The sequence below is a fragment of the Carassius gibelio genome, chromosome A21, assembly GCF_023724105.1.
Source record: "Carassius gibelio isolate Cgi1373 ecotype wild population from Czech Republic chromosome A21, carGib1.2-hapl.c, whole genome shotgun sequence".
Lineage (NCBI taxonomy): Eukaryota > Metazoa > Chordata > Actinopteri > Cypriniformes > Cyprinidae > Carassius > Carassius gibelio.
The window spans coordinates 6,031,879-6,056,202 of record NC_068391.1 but is presented as its reverse complement, the minus strand read 5'-3'; the positions used below and the strand labels follow the sequence as shown (position 1 = coordinate 6,056,202).

Below are 24,324 nucleotides of genomic sequence, written 5' to 3'. Positions count from 1 at the left end.
CAGCAGATTTTGCATGGGCAAGCATCGCTCACATTTCTTTAAAAAAAAAAAAAAAAAAAATGAGTAGCATCTGTTGTCCAGTTCAATAAATTAGTTCACCGTTGGAATTCTCGGCCTGTGGCTAGTTTGCAAAAGAATGGCCAGGAAAACAAAAATGAGGCATCTATGTTAAATTGCATAATCTAGCATTGCTGAATCTCATTTGTCAATTTGCACAAGCTTGCAAGAGAGTCCAAAACAGCCGCACAATCTCAGGTGAGAACTATAAAAGCTATCTCTATGGATCTCCCAGAGGGAAAAAAGGGGTTTTCTGGTGACATAGGAGGCATTTGACATGGCTGGAGTCTCAGCATGATGATCAAACAGAGTTGGCACTCTTTATGGACACAGTTCAGGAATGCCATGCTCTGCTTGCCCATAGAGCTGTACGATTCATTGCAAACTGGGCAATCATTGGAATTGGAGCTCAGGCTGGCCATACTATCCACACATGGTGGTCTCGAGCTAACAGGTTCCTGGCTCGTTTTTCTATATTTCATGCTGATCATTCCATCTGTCAGGATTGGTTCTGACTCTGTGCATGGAATTCCCTGTGGAATCTGTTCATTAAAATTTTCAATAAAGGAAGATGAAATCTGAAGAAGTTACACCACTATTGCACCTGTGTTCAGCATCACTGGAGCTTCACCACTCTTTAGTTCCCGAGTCAAAATTTTTCATTTTATCTTTTGCTTTATTATGAAGGTTATTTAGAGGTAACTCAATCATTTTGTCATTCATTCAGAATCCCCATGAGGACCATCTGCCAGTACTTGGACATGAGTCATTACATATAAAGGTGATATTAAAGCAGATTTTAGGTGAGTTCAGCTTTGATAATTGACTGATCAGCAGTCTCAAAGTCAGAAGCTGCACTCAAGTCAAAGGCAGATCTGAGACCCAAACAAGTTTATTTAAAATTAGTAAAATCTAACAATATAACCTATCTTCTTAATGCAATTATAAATAATTACGTGCATAATCAGTTCTCCTGAAACACATATGGCTAATTTACATTTTATTGTCGTAAATGCTGTAGCAGTTGCAATTACATTGTAAAAAAAAAAAAAACTAATTGAGAGTTTCAATTATTATTATTATTTTATAATTGTAAAATTATTTTATTTTTAAGATTTGGCCCTTGATTGCATTCGCTGGAGTGCTCTCGTCACCTAATACGCTTCTTAGTGTGGGTGGAGAAGAAGAAGAGAAGAAGATTATTTTATAATACAATACACATTTTATTCATTCACATTCAAGAACTTCAAATGCATTTTTTCACTTGGCCATGCAGGCTAATACAAACCAAAAGGCATTGACAATGCAATAAACTGTGTGTGTGTGTGTGTGTATATATATATATATATATATATATATATATATATAAATATATATATATATATATATATATAAATATATCTTTTTTTATAATATATTTTGACATTATATGGCAGAAAATAATTTGCTGCGCAACTATTGTGACTCAATAAAACCCAAATGTCTAAAAGAATGATTATACAATCATAGATTATCTCATTCAGAGCGCCTAGAGGCTGTCACAGTGTCTGTCATAATTTTCCTCCCCTTCTTTTGCACCAGCTAGCACAGAAACACTCTGCAGTGGAACAGTCTGTACATCCATTGCATGCTCCTCGAACACAGAAACACAAAACACACAAGACACTGCAGGCTCGACAGGAGATGAGCTGTTCAGAAGGCTTAATTAATGAGGGCGAAACATCTGCATACCAGCATATGTACCCAGCACGATGATCGCTCTATCTCACTACATGACAATCAGGATGTATTAACCGGGCAAGACCTGACATATGGTGTATGCCATAGACACATCCTGTCAGCATGGTCAAACATATTCATTAATGCCACTTAGCGTTATGAGACAGACAGTGGAAACCAATGAACTGCTCTGGAACAGCGCTGCACTGCCGCAGTGGCGCTTTTGAGCAGATAACCATCACTGATAGTAATTGATAGCAACATGTCCAGTAATTGTACTAACTACTTGGCAGCTATTTGGTGGACACTAATTTCCAGTGTGTTTTGGTCTATTGGATAATGGCAGGCGCCTTTATTAACAAGCGTGGAGGATAAACAATGAATTAGGGTGGAGCCTGAAACCTGAAGAAGGGCTTTCAGTCAAGCTGTCACAGTGCACAAATCTAAGCTTGATACTAATTAAATCAACAAATCATCACAAATATTTTGAATAAGATATAAAATGTAAATATATATACTTGTATATCCTTCAAAATGAATCCTTAGAATAAGATATACAATGAAAAATATAATAAATGTATGTATATGAATAACATTAGAACATATAAATATATATTGTATATAAAAAAAGAATATATATATATATATATATATATATATGTGTGTGTGTGTGTTAACTGTATTTGTGTGTCTAACACTATTAATATAACTTTAATTTTAGAAAAATAAAAAAACTAAATAGAAATAGATAAAAAAACAACCCCTATGCTCTGGGAATAACATAAAAATTATTAAAATGATATGAAATAAAAATGTGTTTATATACTGTATATATATATATATATATATATATATATATATATATATATATATATATATATATAAGTGTGTGTGTGTACAGTATATACGTATATAAATAGATTATCTCATATTATCCATAAACATTATACTGTATATATAAATACATTTAAGCATAACTTTAATTTTAGAAAAACATTTTAAACAAATTAAAATATAAAATGGATAAATAAATAAAAAACACTATGCTATGCTGCCTCAAGTCAAAAAAGCCCTTATTGTAAGTCTGTGGGATGATTTTTTTTTTTTTTTGCCCATTTATCATTCACCAGACAAACATCCTAACTTTAATTTCATATGAAAGTTAATGTATACCTCTTTTTTTAGGTATCCTGTAACTAGCACAAACAGTGTGGGATGAGTTATGTGCCAAAGATGGAACAGTTATATCTGTCTGAGGGTAGAACTACATGCTCGCATTATTCAGGGTACATCTAGGAGATGGGAACTTTGTGTCCTTTTTCCTAGTGTGCTACCGAACAGGTCTGTGTACAAGAACTGGAGCTTCTGCAAGAACAATGGCAATATTGGGCTTTAGCTTACTGCTTGCTGAAGCTTAGAAGACTCTCAGACAGTCCAATCCCAATTACAGCAGTGAAGCCAGACTGCAGGAGCTGTAGTGTGTAATTCTGCAATCAGTTCAGCAGTGCATAGATAGAAAGGTACAATTGTAAATGTTATTTACAGACAGATGATTGTCGGAAGCACTTCAACAAGGACAGAACGTTCTTAAGACAGAACAGAAAACATGTCACCTACTTAATAATATCCAGATTTTGACTTGTAAAATTCAAATGCAGGTGCACTTTTATTTTGCATTTGCTTTATTGTCTTTGCACGTTGTTTGTTGAAAGAGAGAACTACTCAAGAAATGCATTGTGTTTATTATGCATAATTATAATTTTTGCATAATGATTTTCTTTTTTTTTTTGAAATGCCAACAAAATATCAGATTTGGTTAAAAAAATATTGGTATTGGTCTTTAAGCAACCCATATGGGCTGAAGCATAGTTGATGTTCAGAAGTCCAGAGTGTCGTGCTGGTATCGCAGTCGCGGACTGTTCTCGCTGTAGAACTGACTGAACCAGCGTCTGTGTTTCTGAATGGCTGAGTCTTCTTTCACAAGCATAGGTTTGGAGATGTACGTCTTGTTATTCCAGATCATCACATCTCGTTCAAACTGTAACGGCAAAACCATAAGTTAAGATCCCATAAGCATCCTTTGGTATGGTTATTGTAACAGCTTCATTTAAATAAACATTGATATTAACTACACACACACAAACACTATACACTCACTTATGCATTACCTGAATGCACTCTGCCCGAAGAATGAATTTGGGTACCAGGGGAGGGATGGTGCTCTGGTAGAAGATGGTGTGTGATACACACTGTAGTAATGGCTCGACTGGGGTAACGCAGTGCATGATCACACCCCGACCCAGAAAACTGTGTTCAAAAAGCAGGAAAACCACACCTGGACCCACCTACAAACATGCAATATATAGTTCATATCACCAGGGAGTAAAATCATGTAATTTATGCTGCTGTTTGAGACCAAATAAAATAGATTATTTCACATAAACTGTAACAAAATCTTTCTTAATTCAGATTCTGTGTCTCATGCCAACAGCACTTTCCACTCTCAAACATACATCAACTTCAAGTGAAGATCCAAGCACGGCCGTGAATTATAACTGTTTTCACACATACTGTCAGGATCATTCGCTGTCTCTATGGCGACAAGGCAGTTCACCCACACACACACACACACACACACACACACAAATGTTGCACAACTGACCATGAGGGGAAATGATGACATTGAGATTTGAACAGCTACAAAGACGCGAAAAAAAAAAAAAAAAAAAACTGGCTGCACCAAATAAACAATAAGAATAAAAATGTGAATTTTTACATATACTAAAAATACATTTATTTAATTATACATTTTAAATATATAAAAAAATGAATTTTTTTATATTTCAGGTCATATAAATGACCATAAGTTCATATAATATAAGCAAACAAATATTAACAATTAAAAATAGCATATTTATAAATTAACCAGTAAACATAAATTAAATAAATAATAAATTCATAAATACATAATATAAATAATGCTGTGCTGAAAGTTAGGGATCTTTAACATCCAGTCCTACTAAGAATCCTAATTATATATTAGATATGGGAGTACATTTAAAATAAAAATAAAAACTATTGGACCTTATTTTAAAGTGTTGCCATTTTTTTATGAATTAAAAAAAAAAAGTGAAAAGCTAAATATTTTTTGTAGCACAGAATATAAATAAATTACCCATAATATTTGAAACTGCAGTCATACTTCACCATACAAGAAAAGCATCTCACTTTTAAATCTGACACATTCACACTCACTCACACACACTCACACACACACACACACACACACACACACACACACACACACACACACACACACACACACACACACACACACACACACACACACACACACACATTTAATTGACATAAAAGCATGCTCTGTATGCACTCGACTAACTGCTTGAAATACAGCGAACAACCTACAGATCCCAGAGATCAAGACACCTCTGTTGTGTTTAAGAGATCAGTCATGACTTGATATCCATTCTGCTAATCACAGTCAGTCTCCAGGCGTTTCTCTCAGTCTGCACGGCTCACACGCGCCCTCTAGCTGATGAACCAGTCATTACCTGTCTGGCCACAACGTCCAAATCAAGAAGAGGCCAGTGGCGTCCGAACACGGTGAGAGCGTGTTTCACCAACATCTGCGAGCAGTGCTTGTCCGGCTCGGGCTCAGGCTTCCACTCCACCTGGAAAAATAACAATTAAGTTTACACAGACATATGCTTATTTCATATGCAAAAGGTAAACAAGTCATAACAAAAGTAATTTAAATATTATTTTTCCTTAAAGGTGCATTGACAAGTGTAAATTTAGACAGTTGTTGATCAAATAAATCTTGTATAACAATATAAATGGAATTACATAACTACAATGCAACACAAGTGTAGTTATAAAGCTCCTGTAACCAAGTACCAATTCAGAACACATAGACAGTCTCATAAGGAAGTGATATGTTTTCACAGTAGATACTGCTATATTTTTATGGTTTTATGATAGTGTTGTCCATTTTAATTCTACCATGTATACTAGTTTTCTGTGACATAAAAACATAAAATCTGTTGACTCAGCTGGTTGCCAATGCAACATTTCTCATTTTAGAATTTTTTTGTCAAGAAGACATTTCATGAAGGCTTAATTAGATTTCTGTATTGAAATTAATGTTTCCATAGAAATAATAATTGTCCATGTGTCTGTGAGTATGAACTATCCAGAGTATAATAAAAGTGGTCAATTATGGTAATTATGATTTAACAAAAAGAAGATAACTATAACAAAATTGCTCAAATTTGAACTAAAATGAATAATGAAAATATAAAAATATAATCTAACTTATACTAATATGTCACTGAGATTAAAGTTAGACTGCTGTTGTTATTTCTCCTTGGGATGAATGTCTGTGTGAGGACTCAAACCTTCCAGTCGTGCCGTATAAACTCCCAGGTCTTGCTGTTCGTGTAGCGTAGATCAACTCCACTGACGATACCTGGAGTGTGCAAATGAGCCAAGTGTGCGATGTCCGCTGCGTTCTCTGGAATCTCCTGAGAAAAGACAGTGAGTGCCGAGAGTGTGAATTAATAAAGACTGCTTGATACAAACATCATATCCACTCATATATATATCTAAAATATATTGCTCACATAAAAGCTGAATTACATATATGCCGTCTGACCTCAATGTGTGCATTGATGAAATGTTCGGTACGGCCGCGGTACACCCATTCCCCGCGGGTGATTTCGCTCTGTTCTGGGACTCTCCAGCTGGGCTCCAGCCCGTCACAGTGAAACCACACCAGAACCTGCCCGTTGATCTCACAGCTGGGCCAACACCGCACCTTCGCAAACTCAGGCACTAAAAACATATAGAAATTAATTACATTTTAAAATATACTAAAATGGAAAAGTTATTTCAAAATTGCAGGGTTTTTTCAGTATTTTTAACACATGTTTATTCAAAATGAATGCACTATTTAAAAATAATTAATTAGCTTAAAATCTTACCGTCACTTAATTTCAAACTGTAGTGTATGTCTATTGAGTACGCTATATATTTTATACATATCACGTGCACTTATACACGTATACATAAGCAACTTATATATAAGCTGTATGCAATAAATACATCGGAACATACATATTGTTAGAAGGAAAATGTCTCAATTTCTTCTCTGATCTCTCACCTTTATCTGCATATGGAATCCTGACACATTTCCCATCAGTCCCACGGAACTGCCATCCATGGAAAGGGCATTCAATGCATCCCCCTACGACTCGTCCACCCACAGCCAGATTGGCGCCTAAGTGGGGGCAGTAAGCGTCCACCACATAGGCCTTGCCATCCTGCCCACGGAACACTGCCACCTGTTGTCCTGGAGGAAAATAAAAATATATGTCAATTTGGTATTTTGCTTAAACAATAAAATAACTGTAAAAATAGTATGCTGCAATTAGTTGTGATAACCTAAAGGGGGCAGTACTGGTCTTTCGCAAAAAGGACCAGAGGACCCCTCAGGATAATTTGGGTAACTATCAATGAATGTGATTCTGGATTCATTTCCTTTCAGAAAAGACCCCGGCTTGCTTGTCTATGCCCCAAATTCCCAAAGTTCCCACATCTAATATTATATCACATACTCTTGCCAGCAGTGCAGTTTTACGTAGTGTATTGAAAATAACAGTCGTTCAATTAATATGCAGATATGGGTTAAGAGTAGTGTGTGTCCAAACACTGTTTTAGCTATTAACTATTTTGATATTACGTCTCACCCTATATCATTATCCAAATAGAAAAGTTAATAATTACTTAAAAACAAACAGTCAAGTATGTCAGTTAATAATTAGGCTTATTATGTTATATAAGCAGGAAAAGGCGTAGCAAGACTATAAAATCCTGATTTGCACACTCATTCTCTCTCTCTCTCTCTCTCTCTCTCTTATTGGGTCTACACAGCTACAGGACCCAAAAACTCTCTTTCTGTAATGCTGACCTGAGGGGTTTATTTGCCTGCAGTGCAGTGCCCCTGAAAAGAAAAAAAAGCTACTAGACTCAAATGACAAAATCTCACAAAGAAAACGTCAGTGGAATTCAACATACATTATGGCAATAGCGAATGTTAATAGTATCTATGAAAGTCATTAATTCTGCACAGCAAGTACGAACAACAATAGCATTGAAGTGGTCATATAAAGTTCTTTTCAAATGATGTATAAATAGAGACATAGAGGAGTGTGTTTAAGCTGCATAAGCATAGCAGGTATCATGTTTGTAATCTGATATGATTCCTATGAGGCATCTAGCCGATAGCCCATTTAACTAAGGTTTTATAAAGCACACATCAATACACTGTAGCAGTAACTGCATGCAATTAAATGCTGTGCCCTTTGAGAAGTGTCTAGATGGCATCTAACCAAGCAGATGTCTTGAACGTTTGGCAAACATAGGTCATCTTGTACACTTACAGTAAGTCGCCTTCTTAAAAAAAAATATATGGAAGCAATCTTTGGAAATAAATTATAGTTTAAATTGAAATTAAATGCAAATAGGTTAGTTTAAGAGTCTTTTTGACCAACTAAGTAGGATAGGTCACCCAAAAATCATTTAGTCAACCTCAAGTTGTTCCAAACTCGTATGAGTTTCTTTTTCTGCTGGACACAAAAGACAATATTTCAAAGAATGTGGGTAACCAGACAGTTTCTGATCCCCATTGACCTCCCTAGTATTTTCTTTCTTTATATACTATGGAAATTAATAGGAACTCTTTTTAAGTACATTGAAGTGGCCATTTATGTTTTTAATATTATCTGCAAGTACAGTCTTTAAATATATATATATATATATATATATATATATATATATATATATATATATATATATATATATATATATATATATAATAGATTAAGATAAAGATTAGATTAAGAACTACAAAATGTAAACGCATAATGATTTCTAGTAAGCATTCTATTAGTTAACCGAATTTAGGCTGAACCAATCTTTAATGTAATAATTTAATTTACCGTATCTATTATCTTAGATCTTTGGTGGTGACAGTGATCCAGCATTTCTAAAAGTGAAAAGGGTTAGAAAAGGGCATCACAGGTTCAACAGTATCCAAGATGCAAAAACACAACAGTGTTTCTTTGTATGCCAAAAACAAAACTACAAAGGTGTTTTGTTTGGTTTACCTCGAAAACTCAAAGGTCTTTGCAACATGATAGTGCATCCCACAGCAACTCGGCTAAGCAACAGGCACTTAAACATAACAAAAAGCCAGTAACAAAAGACAAAGACTTTGCAATGACAGGGCTACATGTACACAAATGCTTAACCCTGATATAGGCTGTCAGAGTGATGCAAAATGATGAAGAATGATTATATTTTTTCACAGACACATCTTTGCGCAACCTTGCTTGAAATCAATAAGAGCCTTGAGCATCTCTCAAGAAGGTTTTCAGTAACTTTGCTGATTTTACATCAGAAACTGATCCATAGTGCAGCAGCATACACAACATTGTAAGAAATAACCCAAACCAGTTCATGCTTTTAACAGCAACCTCTTACTTTAATTTTGTCATAATTACTTTTGGTATAAATTCTGTATATGGAATAAATCAATTGACAAAAAAAGTCAATTATATATATATATATATATATATATATATATATATATATATATATATATATATATATATATATATATATATATATATATATATATATATATATATATATGCACTAAGTGCAGTGCATGCCAGATCTACAGTTTATCATTATGTGTATAATCAAATACGCTCTGCAGTAACAGACCTGGGATGTAAAATATGCGGCAAAACAGCTGCATTATTGATCCCAAGCCAGAAATGCAGGGATGTAAACGACTGTTTGTGTTCTTGAAGGGAACTTAAAACCTATCTGGCTCAAAAACAGTCAATGGAGAGCTATTTAAGTCTCAGATCTGCATCTGCGCAGCACAGACACACGGCTGAAAACGTGCCGAGTCTCAAAGGGAAACACTGGCGGTCTCTAATTCATTAATAAATCTGGGGAGGCATTTAGTTCTGCGTTCCAATAATGTAGATAGGGCGCAATGTAGGGGAAGTTCACACAGGAAGACAGTACACTTTCGTTCCCTTTACAAGATTCGACCTGTAAAAACGCGTCTCGAGACGCGCTCAGTTTCATTGCGCTCTGTGACGCATCATACGATACGTCAAAAAAACATTAAAGCGTCCCGTGTGGTTTTATAATGTTCTACCACGCGTTCTGAATTTATAATGTGTTTTATATCATGTTTATGTTATTATTTGATAAACGAGGGATCCTATGACACTTCAACCGCTGCAAAAATGCGAAATAAAACTGTGGGACATTTCCAGTGACGTGATTTTACTTCACCTGCGCGTTTTATTAACTGTTTTTGGCGGTTGTTACTTACCCAGCACTGTCACACTCTTCACATCTCCTCTCTCCAGCAAATGAGAGTCTAAAACCCGGTACCAGCCGTTTGGATAAACGGGCGGTAATTCTCCAGTCTTCCGTCGCCGCCGCACTTCGTTCGCAGCTTGGGCACGAGAGCGCCCGTCCTCCGCGATGTACCCCACCTCATCCACACCGCGGAGCAGCTCCAGAGGAGCGAATAACAGTCTGTACAGCCAGCCCATCGCTAAGAGGAACACACCCGCGAATATGCAGGCTGCCGCTCGCGTAGGGGCTCCTGCCAAACCGGTTCTCCGCCACAGTTCTGGGTATCCCCCTCCGAAAAGCGTATCTGGATCTTGGACGAGCATGACGAACGTGGCGGTGAGACCGATCGCTGCCACCGCGACCACTTTGAACATCAATGATGCCCGTGAATTCTCCATGACACCTGCAATGTCACATACACTATGACAGTCAGTCAGTGCTCTCGATAAGACCTTGTCATTTTAGTTTCTATGCAGACAGATAGCTGTAGTGTTTGTTTATGCATGCTATGTTTTTTTTTCTAGGGGTCACACACAGCATATGTCCGTAGCGTTCAGGAGAACCGTTGATACGTGACGCAGCGCGTGATTGACATTCACGAGGCCACGCCCACACACAGGTGAGATTTCAGAGCCATAAATGTACAGTGCGACACTTGCAGTTTTACTTCATGAGCAAAGTGCATTGAAGAATTTTTATTTGGATTATCAATTTATATACAGTATATATATCCTCCGGAGAACCAGAAAAAAAAAGCTTTGTGAATTTTGTATTTGTTCATGTAATCACTTTAACTTTAGAGCATAATACAAAAAAAAAAAAAAAAAAAAAAAAAAATTATATATATATATATATAAATTTTTTTATTAAATTTAATTTAATTTAGTTTAATTTAATATATAAATATATATATATATATATATATATATATATATATATATATATATATATATATATATATATATATATATATATATATATATATATTATTCATGTTATGCTGTGTCCTCTGTAGAAGACAGCAGGTCTCAGTTTTTCTAAAAATAAATTAATTAATTAAATGACATGAATAGACTTGAAAATCCAAAAATTGGATGTAAAAAAAAAAAAAAAAATCAAAAAACACCAATCGATTTTCAGGTTTTGGGATTTTTTTAAACAAAACTTTGTATAAGAATGATTATCAACTATGTTATAAAAGATATAACAATTATTTTCTATATAATTTTGACTTTATGCAATATGTGTGTAAAATGTCAATAATCTGGTGTTCCCATTAAACACTGTGTTATCTATAAATAAAAAAAATATCCCCCTTGGTGATACTAGCCCACCAACTACAAACAGAGCATATAAAAGAACAAAAATAAAAATATTTTGTAAGTAAAATACTGCAACATGTCAGAAATGGACTTTAGCTGTCAGCACTCTCGCTTAATAGAGACCGTCTGGGTCTCGTGATCCTGGTTCACGTGCCTTATTCCAAATATGCATGAAGGTTAATAATATACACAGTAATACACCAACACATAAGTATATTTGTCACATTTTAGGGTTTACAGCTCCATTATTTACTTTCAAAATCAGCTCAAATTGCTGTCCTTAAATATATTTGAACATAAATAAACATACATAAATTCTATGTCCTGGTCCTGACTAAATTCAATCTTTAAGGGGACTGAAAGCACCAGGGGCAGTTGGTTCAGGGCCCCTTGTATTGTTTAGGGTTATATGGCCATTTCAAAATCTTCACATTTATCCACAATATTGCTAGATAACTGTATAAATGTATTGGAGTTATCTGAGCTTATAAGAATCATAGAAATGATGTTAACTGATAAGAAAACATTACCTTTAGTAATATTCTCTCAGCTTATTGGAGGACAAAACAGCATTGCATTCTTTTAATTTAATGGCGAGTTATTACAGAAAATATGGCAGCTTCTTCTGAGCAACTTATATTTTGTTTATTGCATGAATCTTAGCATCATATGCACTTCCAAATTGCAAGTGCTCAGCTCTTCTGGACGGCAGGAAAGCTGGCAAAGACGGTAGTCCAGTAGTAAACCAAGCGTGTTCTCAACATCTGCTTCACGCTGTCCCTGTTCATCTTGTTGTTGATATCTAGGTACCGATGGCCACTGCCGGCAAATTCAGGCCAGGTTACAGGAACACTGGACTCACCTTTGTTAGGGTCACTGTGAGGGAGTAAGGAAGACAGACATTGAAAAAAAAAAAAAAAAGGAAAACCTATAATTGTATATTAATACTAAAATAACTGACTGGCACCAGATGGGATTGCACAAAAACAGACAGGCCTAGTACCATAGTACTGTCTGTTTCTCTCTCTCTCTATGTGTATGTGTGTGTGTGTGTGTGTTATAATTGTTTCTACACAAGGTGAAGTATTTTTATACTGTAGTATTGTAAAGCATTTTCATGTTTATGTACCCAGTTTGAGCAAAATTGGTCCAGTAGGAAATCATGTATCTGGAGACGTCACGATGGCGAGGAAAGTAGCCCAGAGGAGTGGCGAAAGGCTTCCCAAACACATACTGAAGGTCATCAGCGTGATCGGCACCCATCCAGAGTGGGAAGACAGGCATGCGAGAGGGCTCAGAGAACAGGTAGGAGTAGGTTCGTCCAGTTCTAATGGGGAAGAAAAGGTTGTTTTTAAGGTTTCTACTATTCAGTTTCATTTTAGAGATCAGTAAATAAGAAGAGGAAGTCTTACTTAGCATGGTCAGAGTGGAGGTATAGGGCCGCTTGGGTTGGCACCAGGAAGATGTAGTCCGTCTGCATGTCCACAATTGTTTTCTTAATGTCCTTATCACTAGGATTGACGCCCCAATTAGCTGTGTACTCATTATAAGTTGTGACACCAGCATCTGGTCCTCTAGATTCAGACAGGGCACCTGAGAGAGCCCTGACATCCTTCCTGTTAGAAATCAATAGTAGTTTTTTTTTACTCTTTTCAAGTTTGGACCATTAAAAGACCACATGAAATTATTAGACGGGTGTTTACAGAATATATTGGTTAGTCCCTTTGTCAAAATGCTGATTGCTTATGAGCTTATGTTGTGGTTTTTCCAAAATACAAACATTTAAATTTTTATATGTGTATATGTCCATGCAGTACAACTTATAATTTCATACAGACAATACCATTCAAAAGCTTGGTATTGGTATGATTTTTTTGAAGAAGAAAAGCTGCACTGTTTACGGACATTAGGCATATATTTAAAAATGTATTATGGGGTAAATACATTGTGGCCAGAGCAAAAATGTCTTTATAGGTCCGCTAAAAAATTTCATTTTATAGATGCTTCAAAGCTAGCAGAAATAGACAAATGCAATGTAACTCTGTTTCTGATTTTATGGGGTCTTTAAAAAAACCTCAGAATGATTCCAGGGGACTTTTTAATGTAGCACACTTACACAGGGGTGGACACCAGTGCATTGTTAATAGAGGGGATGTCAAGGGTGGCAAAGATGTGGCCGTCCATGTCATTGACTCCAGCGATGTAATCAATGTCAGCAGCATTCCCGAAAAGGGTTTCAGGCTCACCGGGGAGGAAGTCACCATCGATGACGGGGGACAAAGCTAGATTGTGTACAATGGGTTCTGTAAAAAATGGTCAGATTAGATATTTTGACTTTGCATTGCACTTACTATGGTTTTAGCAGACACTGTATTTCTATCATTAAAAATGAAATTCTGTCATCATTTATTCACCCGCAGGTGACCTTCTTCATTGACTTGTGAAGTCAAAATGTTGGCTTCCCCATACTTTGTAATTGAATAGAAAAAGTGACCAGTCATGCAGGTTTGGAAAATGAGAGTGAGTAAATTAATTTTAAATTGCTTTAAAAAAGCATGTAATGGGTTAAAAAAATAACAATTTTCTTACCAGAAGCTGATGATTTAAAGTTAACACTCCCAGCGAGAGTTACAGTCTTCGGATCTGTCCTCCTCAGACAAGCCATCATCCCGCTATCAGTGGGGCATCCTACCTTCCCAGCAACCTAAAGGCGCACAAAAAACAATATACTCGTGTAGTTTTAAAGAAATAATTGTATTTTTAATTGTTGTAGACATAAACCAAGCTGTGATATCTGTACATTAATTATTAACTGACCAAAAACATTGAGATGTCAGTCTCTATGTGAAATCGAACAGACTTCACTAAGTAAACATTAGCAAGTGTACACTAAAGTATTTAGTAGAAGGCAGGGAATGAGAATAAATAAACCCATAGGATTTTGCGACCTCTGTATATCAAATGCTAGTACTGTACCAAGTCTGTTTTATAATGAGCAAAAGTGAAGCTCACCTCCTCAGCATACTTTCGTGGATTTCTGTTGACAGCCCAGGGACAGAGAGCAACACCGCTCTGTGAGATAGCTCTGCGGATCAGGCCCTTGTTTTTAGGGGAAAGAATCTGTGCAGAATGGACACACACACACAGAAATAAGAAGCTACATTACTGAGAACATCTCATGGCTTTCATACTAATAAATCAAACACTTTTGCAAACCTGTTGCCATTAGGTGTAGAGTGAACATTTTAAAAACTCATGTCTTAAAGCTAAAAGGTAAAGCATAAGCCTTTATACTAAATGTTTTAATAAACCAGTGTTTTATTGTTGTTTTATGCAGCACCTGGAAGTTCACGCTTGCTCCCCCTGCTGACTCCCCAAAGATGGTAATGTTGTCTGGATTGCCACCAAAATTCCTGATGTTTCTGTGTACCCAGGAGATAGCAGCATGCTGATCCCACAGTCCATAGTTTCCTATTGAACAGTACATGCTCAGGTCATCATTTAAAAACTACAGTCAATCCTTCCATACATGTATACAGTGGGGTCCAAAAGTTTGAATGGAGCTACCAGGGAATATTAAGGCAAGGTTTTTTTAAGTTATATATATTTATGGAAATAATATGAGAAGGGAGGAAAAAGTGTATTTCAAGTTTCTTAAGGGAACGCAATACATTTTACAATTCCTAGCAAAAAAAATATAAGGAGGAAAAGTTTGATTTAAATGCTTTCACATGAATTATTTAGCAATTTTATTCAAATGAAATCTTTTAAACAGTTCCTTACCAGGTGCGTCAGCATCTCCGCTGCTGAGGAATCCGAGGGATCCGACACGGTAGTTGAATGTCACAACGATGACATTTCCTCTGTCTGCGATCTCCTGTCCATCATACAAGTAATTGTTCAAGAAGTTTGCACCCTGACCACCACCAAGCAGGAAGCCACCACCATAGATGAACACCATAACAGGCAGGTTGGTAGACACTGCAAAGAAGAAGGTGGAAAATCTTTCATTTGACACGACATTTGTAAATAAACGATCCTTAAAGGGTTAGTTCACCCTCCAAATAAAAAAATTCTCCTATGAAACACTGGACCTAATTTACTTTAATTGTATGGACAAAATGTTATTTTGTTTTCCTCAGAACTCTGGAATGACATAAGGGTGATTTAACATACATTTTTGTTTTGTCTTGTGAATTAGAGAAAGCTTGCATTACCACTTCTGCCCTGAGGGATCCAGATGTTCAGGTAGAGACAGTCCTCACTGCCCACGACATCAGTAGCGAGAAGATTGAGCTGCATGCACCTCTTTCTGTAGTCAGTGGCTTTCAGAACACCTGTGCAGATAGAGTCAGGAGTTCACTGTCACTAGTACACTCACATATTTTAGACACTATCTGTGCCTGAAGACATCTAAACATACTTTCACAAGAGACAGGCATACTCACCCCCCCAGCCTGGGTGAGGAACGGGCTTCTCTAATCTGCCAGGTGGGGCGGCGAAGGGAATTCCCTTGAACACGTCCATATAGCGGAAGAGTCCAACACTATAGCTTTCTCCCTGTACCATCCCTCCCTCGGTGTACACAGCTCCCAACTGCAGCGCAATTTTGGTAGAAATTGTAGTTTAGCATATTTAACATTTTAGCCATGCTCAGCTAAATTGAATGAAAAGATTTGCAAGTGAAGGCAAAGTTCCTAAGAAGAATGCAAAATCACTCAAATCATTTTTCCACATTATAATCTCCATAGGGGTCTTAAGATGTTAAAAGTTCAAATAGATAGAATTTTAAGTGAGAGAGTTATTAGTATATAGTAATATAATAATATAATACTATATAAGTATTATATAGTAACATGATACTTAATAATAACAACTTCATTATTAAACTATTCTATTACATAAACATAATGAACTGTTAAACATACAGAAGACTCACAGAAGCTGCATTTGCTGTGCCCAGAATGAGGGCGACAGAGATGAAAACTCCCAGCATCGCCATCATCATCAGACAGTTGCTGCGAGAGTGGCATTGAAGGGAGTTCTGTTGCCTTTATAAACAGGCCAAATCATATCTCGTTTCAAGGTGTGCCAAAACCATATCTTTAAAGTACACAATTCCTGTAATAGCTGGACAGCATATGTGGAGTTGTGTTAAACTCTCATGGAAAATGTGTGTTATTCGTAATCTCAACGACACACATTTTCCATTACAGAAAAAATTTGTAAAATATGAACTGAAATTAAAACGAAAACAGAAAATAAAAAATATAAAATAATAATAATAATAATAATAATAATTTCAATACTAAAAGAACTGAGTGGCTCCAACTGGATTTGCACAAAAATAGACAGCACAAGTACCATAATACTCTTATTTTTATTTTCATTATTATAGAAGGGGAAGAAAAAGTTGTTTTTAAAGTTTCTACTATTCAGTTTCATTTTAAAGATCGGTAAATAAGAAGAGGAAGTCTTACTTAGCATGGTCAGAGTGAAGGTTTGCAGGTCCTCATAAGTTATAATACCTGCATCTAGTCCTCTAGATTCAGACAGAGCGCCTGAGAGAGTAATATAATATAATATAATATAGTATAATATAATATAATATAATATAATATAATATAATATAATATAATATAATATAATATTGTAGGGGAATTTACAGTTAAAACCCAAGGACCAGATATGTCGCAATGAAGACCAGGACTCAGAGATGAGTTCAATTAATAATAATAATTTTACTTGAAGAAAATAGTTTGCAATTTCATCAGCAGAAGTCAGCTTCAACACTCTCGAAGGAGTTCGCAGGCCGCCCCCAGTACAATACAAAATCAACCACAGTTATACCCTGACAGAGGATACTAATTGCGTCAATACATGAGTCAACAAAATTCTGATTGGTTCCAAAACCTAGATAAAACTCTCCAAAGACGTATATCTGATATGCTGGACACTGGCAGTTGATCGTTTGTCCTGGGACTGTCTGAGCTTCTCCCTGTACAGACAGATACTAACACACGTACACAGAGAACTTATCTAAAATTCAAGGCTTTCTAGCACTGGCGAGTGTCTTATCATTACGGTTGGATACACACACATAATATGTGGACATTAATCTTGAGGAAAAGAAATACAGCACACATAAGGTTACACATTTCACTCTTGCTATAACTTGATTAATAGTCAAACAAGAAATCATGTAATAAAATAATTAATATCAGTATGAAGGATATGGCAAATCGGCATCCACTCCTTCAGTCCCCCGTTTTAGATCAATGTGGGGTCTAATACCCCACATCTGGTCTAATAAATGAGGTCAGGTGTAGTTGTGATGCATGCTAAGAATGCAGGCTGTTGGTCAACTTAAGCAGGTGCATATACTTAAGATCTCTGGTATTGGCTGACATTTCTCGTAATAAACACATTATTTTGTACAAAATACTTCCCATAATCATTCTTACTTCCCATATACATTCATCTACTTACTTAATCCCACAATATCGCCACTTGCACTAGTCTTTCTTCACATAATGTCTTTTCCAGTGAATTATTCTGTGTGTCCCTCTACCTGGAAAAGTGTCCTCCATCCATATATACTTTCATCAACATCTCTTTGTAAATACCTCTCTTCCTACTACAGCTACTTCACACTTACCCTCTAAAACAAGACATTTATCCAACAGCCTTAAGACTAAATTTGCATATTCATTAACCAGATTTAACAAATCATTAAAGAAAACCGCATACACTATAACCAATTCATTTTTTTTTTTTTTTTTTTTTTTAAATGTAAGTCTTGTCAATTATCATACCATTTTACTGTACTCAGACTATATTAATGACACATTCAGAAGCAAATCCTCAATACCTCGTATTAAGTCAATTTAGTTCTCACTGTTTTGTCAGTTAGAAATGCTTACACATCAGCTACGTGATCAATGTCTTTAAAACCCTCGTTCATGTTTGTCATTTGGCAGTGATATTTATTTACTCAAAATTATTATAAACTGAAAAAGAGCACACAGATTTCCCAATACTATTACTAAATGAACAATACTATTACTTAGTTCTAAACGCCCAAATATTTATTAAAGAGACATCCTCAGTTTCTGTAAATCTGTATTGAAACAGTATACATTATCAAAAAGCCCTGTCAGTGTTCACAATATTAATTTGATTTGACCTGACAGGTGTTCATAAGCAGCTCCATAGAGCCTATTACAATTGTTTTGTTCAAACAAAATGTATTATTATTATTTTTTTTTTTTTGCTGTGCTATTTCAATTAATTCAAACCTCTTGTTATGGATTTGCTCCATTAAGGGGCTATCCACACGTTTTTGTTCAACTTATCTCTGTTCTACATAAACCACTACATAAAGCTTTTGCACTATATTACACAAGCAGGATTCACTCCTTTGTTTTCCCACCAGGCTTCTTTATGTGAGGGTGCTCTCTGGATAATTTGGTTAGTGACGTAGCCAATCTGTCACTGTTTTTCTGCCGTCAAGTTTAAAATATTTACCTTCACCATTCAAACAACAAAGTGTTAACTTGTTAAAATTTAGACCCTCATTTAAATTTAGGCATGGATTTTAAACCCATTTTGGACGGCAAACTTAAATTTCACAAATCCAATCATATAAACACTCTTTAACATATTAATCCAGAGAGTGATTTAAATTAGCGTTATAAAAGACAAAACAAGTCATTATTACCAGTAGCAGACAGAGCTGGATAACCAATCCTCTTAAAGCTCGTCCCATGTTTGGCATTGTCTTTTCATTAGTTTCACTCAGAATTATCGACTTCTGTAAAGTAATTTCACTCAACACATCTGTAATGATAAAACACTCATTCCAGAGGTTAGTGACTCAATTGAAACAAAACAGGAACAGAATTGTCCCCCAATAATATATATATAGCCATCCTCATGCATGCACATACTTAACACATTTATATTTTAACAGCTCATATTTAAGGTTTTCCTTTTGGTATTAAATCGGAAGGATTTAAACTCAAACATTGTCTGTGCATTTTACCAAGTTTGTACCTAATCTCTTATCTAATCTCAAAGTTTGCCTGTTCATTAATGATTTTTATTTTGAGAAAAATCAGCTGGGTTGTTTTGGTCTTAAAATTATTGCTCTGTTTTGGTTACTCTTACTTAGCAGGCAGATAAGAGAAGCAGAGCACCATCCCTGTCTCTCTCTCAAGCACTCTCTCTCTCTCTCTCTCTTACTGTGCAAAATATTATTTATTTATTTATTTTGACAATTTTTGCCAAACTTTAACTTAGACTATAATATAAAATTCATTACAACATATAACCCTAAATTATTCAAATAAGTTAAAAATGTCAAAGTTTCTAGATCTAAAATCTCAGTTTAAACTGTTTAAAATACATAATGCTAGGAACATTTCTTTAAAATTATTTTTACCTTACATGCTTAATTCCCTTAACCTTTGTTATCTAAACCATCTCTTGATTAAGCAGAAGCAGTCTTAATTTTTAGCCACCACCATATCTTATTATCATCTTGTGTCATGCCTAATGACCTGCATGAGTAAAGACTATGATATAGACATATTAGTTCAATATCATTTTAGCCTCATAAGAAATTTTTGTCTCAAAATAATGGCTGTCATCACATGGTCTCAGATGGTTCTTGAAAGCCCATTGCCATTAACTTTTTATAAATAAGCTCCTTGTCCTCAGGGTGTGATCCACTGGCATAGTTGCATCAAGTTGTGGACGCTTGTCACAACAATCAGTCAAGGAATGCGGTTGCTGGTGATCAGGTCTGGAGGAGCTCACATTTTGAGGCAGATTGCTGTACTTCATACAGTTCCCCTCTTAATGATGCTCTAGGCCTATCAAGCATCCGCTCAACTCCACTACCATCTCACATATAACACCTCCCTTCAGGGCAGGTGCCCAGTGGCGGTGACCCCCTGCCTTAGGTTGTCCCCTATTGGCCAGAAGAGGATCTTACCCGTCATTGAGAAATCACCTCATGCACACTGGTAACCACTCTTTCCCGTTGCAACATCCTCGACAGTCTTCTTCCAGAATCCAGTATTTCCTGCAGCTTAGGAAAGGTGCACTCAAGAACCATGAGAGCCATTGACAGCACCTACTAGTGTTAAAACATTGAAAAAGTTTAATCAAACTAATATTTAATCGCTAAACTCAATTGGATACCTCCAAACTATCATGCTGAGATTACTCAGTGAATTTATTTTTCACACCCGTCCATTCATTGTAATTTTCTGTTGCTTCTGTAGCTGCAGCCATCAGGCCCTGTATGATGGTGGAGACTAAAAATAAGACAGATAAGTTACTGGTCATAGGACAAATAGCAATACAACTGTTTAACTATTCAAAATTATTACATCTATAGCTCAGGGTCTGTATTATGATTTTAAAGACCTCATGTCTCTTCAACAATTGCTCCTAAATTGTTATTCATTATTTTTATAATCTCTTATTTCTTACATGCATTGGGCAGTTGAACATTTAACTACCAATTGCCCTCTTAATGCATTAAATCTGAACTCTTTTTATCATGTCCTTTAGCATCTCAGTGCCTATGATTTGACTGAAACACTGTGCTGTACTATAAATATCTTATCACTTAAACATAAGCTCAGATAACGGCATTTTAGCTTACTTTGAATGAGAGAGAGAGAACTCTGAGGGATTTAGGACTCGTAACAATGCATTTTCATTCATTTTTAACATAATTTCATCGTACTATCATTTTACTCTAGCCCAGTTTAAAACTTGTCAGAAATTATATGCATTTTAAAAATAAACATCTTTATATTTGTATTTTTACTTTATTTTCTCAACTCAAATGTTTCTCAAAGTTCTTTGCAGTCATTGTCATTACTTTTACATCAACTTGTATTTATCCATTCACTTAATTTCTGGCCATGGCTTCTGAATTTCAACATTGGTTTTAAATCTGTCAGAGGTTATCTGACCCAGGTATATTACTTTGGGTCTTGCTAGCATGCTGTCTTCAAAGTTACTTTGAAACCCCCGTTTATGTTACTTGTTTACAACTTTATCATGTCATAAACAAACAATAATTTTCTTTTCTCTTCTTTTTTCTTTTTTTATGATGCTGCGTGACTACAATTTTGCAATCCAACAATAAAATTACTCTTTTGGCCAAACATTAGTAAATATAGGAATTACATTTTTTTTTTTTTTTTTTTTTTTTTTACTCCGAACATGTCTCTGGTACTTTCAAAGCTTAAGCCAGAATCATGGTGGGGGCCAGCATGAGATAAAACAACGGCTTCATTGTAGTCAAAGTAATTTTATCTTTTTTAACAAAACATAAGCTTCTAAGTTTTTCCAAAATGCCACTACCAATTTGTGTGCCTACAGTTTTTTTTTTTTCACTAACCCAGAATTCTGTTCAGTATTCCTTGTCAGGACTTTCAACAATTATATAGGAACTGGAACAGGTCTTATGATATCATTCTTTGTCATTTAAACCTTCTATGCACAGAGAATCAGATTAAATCATCACTCAGTTACTTATGGGATTATTTTTAATAAATCGGCACATACATTTATAAATGTTTATTTCTCAGGTTCTTTCTAAGTTTAAAGCCAATCAAGTTTTTGTTTTAACATTACAATCAGAATTAAAGCTCAGACTGATCATTCTTTAAATGAATTCAGAGAATATATATTTTTTTTTAAAGTCAGAGCTTCAGAGCCAAACTGTTTACAGCATTTGCTCTCTTGTTTCATTATTTCTATCAGGGCTGACCAGGTTACCTAATTTGTCAGTCATATTTCTATCATAAACCAAAAACATATTGAGGCGGCGATCTTACCAACAGCACTTGACTTCTGCGTGATGAAATTGCAAAGTATATTCCAGAATTTCCATATACTGGTCCAATCCAATCAGGGTCATGAAAACTACATTTTAGCTCTTTTGGGGTTGTTCCTGAGGCATCCCAGATCAATCAATACTTTCCCTTTGCATATATCCCTATATTTTTATAGGTGCACATATGAATTATCACTATTTATTTTTAAACACTAATTTTGGATACTCTTTTCCCTAACCACTGACCTGGCCTATTTCTAAGCTCGGGGCGCCCCTGTCTGTAATGGTGGGTGATCGAGAGTTGGAAGAGCGAGATACGACTAGAACCCCCGTCTAGCGTCTTACATTCTTCTCGGGATTTCCCATACCCCTACTTTGGCTTACCCGGCCGTAAATGCACTGCCCTTTATGGCCTCTCGTGCTTTTTGGCTCTCTGTGCTTGACCCAGCACTGCCTATTTACGGCCTTATGTGTCCTTTGTCCCTCGGTGCTTGACCCAGCACTGCCCTTTACGGGTTCACATGCCTGTTAAGAATGCGTTTTTGTCCCCCCCTGGACTGTGCACACCTAGAAACAAATTTTTACATCTCTCTCTAAGACCTATAGGTGTGCACCTGTTCCCTCTGTAACTGTACACATCTCTAAATATCTTATATCAAGACCTACCGATGTGTACTTGTACCCCTTATACTCACAAGGTTACTTATTTACAGGTATATTGTGACACCAATTTACCTACTCCACCCTGGAGCTGGTGTCTACCCCCTCACGTCTGAGTGAGTCTATCGTTCCTCCTTCTCTCGACCCCCTCCACTCACAGACAGTTCCTAACCAATAATATTAAATCTAAAATCTTTCCTACCTTGGTTTGATGATTGATCAGGGATGTCAACAAAGAACTATTGCCCGCCGATCCTCCACCATTAACTGTAGGGGAATATACAGTTAAAACCCAAGGACCAGATATGTCGCAATGAAGACCAGGACTCAGAGATGAGTTCAATTAATAATAATAATTTTACTTGAAGAAAATAGTTTGCAATTTCATCAGCAGAAGTCAGCTTCAACACTCTCGAAGGAGTTCGCAGGCCGCCCCCAGTACAATACAAAATCAACCACAGTTATACCCTGACAGAGGATACTAATTGCGTCAATACATGAGTCAACAAAATTCTGATTGGTTCCAAAACCTAGATAAAACTCTCCAAAGACGTATATCTGATATGCTGGACACTGGCAGTTGATCGTTTGTCCTGGGACTGTCTGAGCTTCTCCCTGTACAGACAGATACTAACACACGTACACAGAGAACTTATCTAAAATTCAAGGCTTTCTAGCACTGGCGAGTGTCTTATCATTACGGTTGGATACACACACATAATATGTGGACATTAATCTTGAGGAAAAGAAATACAGCACACATAAGGTTACACATTTCACTCTTGCTATAACTTGATTAATAGTCAAACAAGAAATCATGTAATAAAATAATTAATATCAGTATGAAGGATATGGCAAATCGGCATCCACTCCTTCAATATAATATAATATAATATAATATAATTTACATTCTATTTTAATCTTTACTATTTGTCACCTGATGGCACTATTTAAAAAAAAAAATTGCCTATGGAGCAATTACTTGTTTTTTTTCTGCTTCGCTGAAAATAGGCCAACTGAATTGAAATGATTGTGATTATCATTTTGTGGGTGTTTTGGGTATGTATATCAGACTTAAATAATACAAAAAAGTAAATAAAATAAAAATCTGCTTAGTATTTAGTATATGGAAAATAAAAACAATCATAAAAAAATTACAGTATGTAAACAAACAGGCATTTCAAGGATTAAAATAATGAAAATTTATACATTTTTGGTAGTTATAATCAGGACTGATGA

At 35.7% G+C, this 24,324-nt stretch overlaps 2 protein-coding genes across 3 annotated transcripts; both read right to left on the bottom strand.

Annotated features, from left to right (window-relative positions):
* Positions 1 to 3,408: 3,408 nt before the first annotated feature.
* Positions 3,409 to 10,833, bottom strand: LOC127941321 (cholesterol 7-desaturase nvd). 2 transcript variants are annotated; one of them, XM_052536265.1, is made up of 7 exons: positions 10,214 to 10,832; positions 6,959 to 7,147; positions 6,452 to 6,630; positions 6,195 to 6,320; positions 5,349 to 5,468; positions 3,945 to 4,121; positions 3,409 to 3,814 (listed from the first exon to the last, which is right to left on the bottom strand). In XM_052536265.1, exons 1-7 carry the CDS (start codon positions 10,638 to 10,640, stop codon positions 3,653 to 3,655), a joined length of 1,380 nt encoding a protein of 459 aa, XP_052392225.1. In that variant the 5' UTR covers positions 10,641 to 10,832; the 3' UTR covers positions 3,409 to 3,652. The 2 variants fall into 2 exon arrangements, with proteins under 2 accessions (XP_052392225.1, XP_052392227.1); XM_052536267.1 differs by having other exon boundaries at positions 3,650 to 3,814; positions 3,934 to 4,121; positions 10,214 to 10,833.
* A 1,351-nt stretch (positions 10,834 to 12,184) lies between these two features.
* LOC127941753 (bile salt-activated lipase-like) lies at positions 12,185 to 16,650 on the bottom strand. The gene is made up of 11 exons (XM_052537128.1): positions 16,504 to 16,650; positions 16,013 to 16,160; positions 15,782 to 15,901; positions 15,348 to 15,545; positions 14,905 to 15,035; positions 14,577 to 14,684; positions 14,154 to 14,268; positions 13,681 to 13,867; positions 12,977 to 13,180; positions 12,694 to 12,891; positions 12,185 to 12,440 (listed from the first exon to the last, which is right to left on the bottom strand). Exons 1-11 carry the CDS (start codon positions 16,570 to 16,572, stop codon positions 12,257 to 12,259), a joined length of 1,662 nt encoding a protein of 553 aa, XP_052393088.1. The 5' UTR covers positions 16,573 to 16,650; the 3' UTR covers positions 12,185 to 12,256.
* Positions 16,651 to 24,324: the final 7,674 nt, after the last annotated feature.

Excerpts from the sequence above, each read along its gene's own strand:
- LOC127941321 (XM_052536265.1), bottom strand. The coding sequence starts at position 10,640 with ATGGAGAATTCACGGGCATCATTGATGTTCAAAGTGGTCGCGGTGGCA. Across the intron at positions 7,148-10,213 it reads GAAGAGTGTGACAGTGCTGG|GACAACAGGTGGCAGTGTTC; the intron begins GTAAGTAACAAC and ends ATTTTCCTCCAG. Across the intron at positions 6,321-6,451 it reads TCATCAATGCACACATTGAG|GAGATTCCAGAGAACGCAGC; the intron begins GTCAGACGGCAT and ends GTCTTTTCTCAG.
- LOC127941753 (XM_052537128.1), bottom strand. The coding sequence starts at position 16,572 with ATGATGATGGCGATGCTGGGAGTTTTCATCTCTGTCGCCCTCATTCTG. Across the intron at positions 15,036-15,347 it reads CGGAGATGCTGACGCACCTG|GAAACTATGGACTGTGGGAT; the intron begins GTAAGGAACTGT and ends ACTGTTCAATAG. Across the intron at positions 12,892-12,976 it reads CTCCACTCTGACCATGCTAA|AACTGGACGAACCTACTCCT; the intron begins GTAAGACTTCCT and ends CTTCCCCATTAG.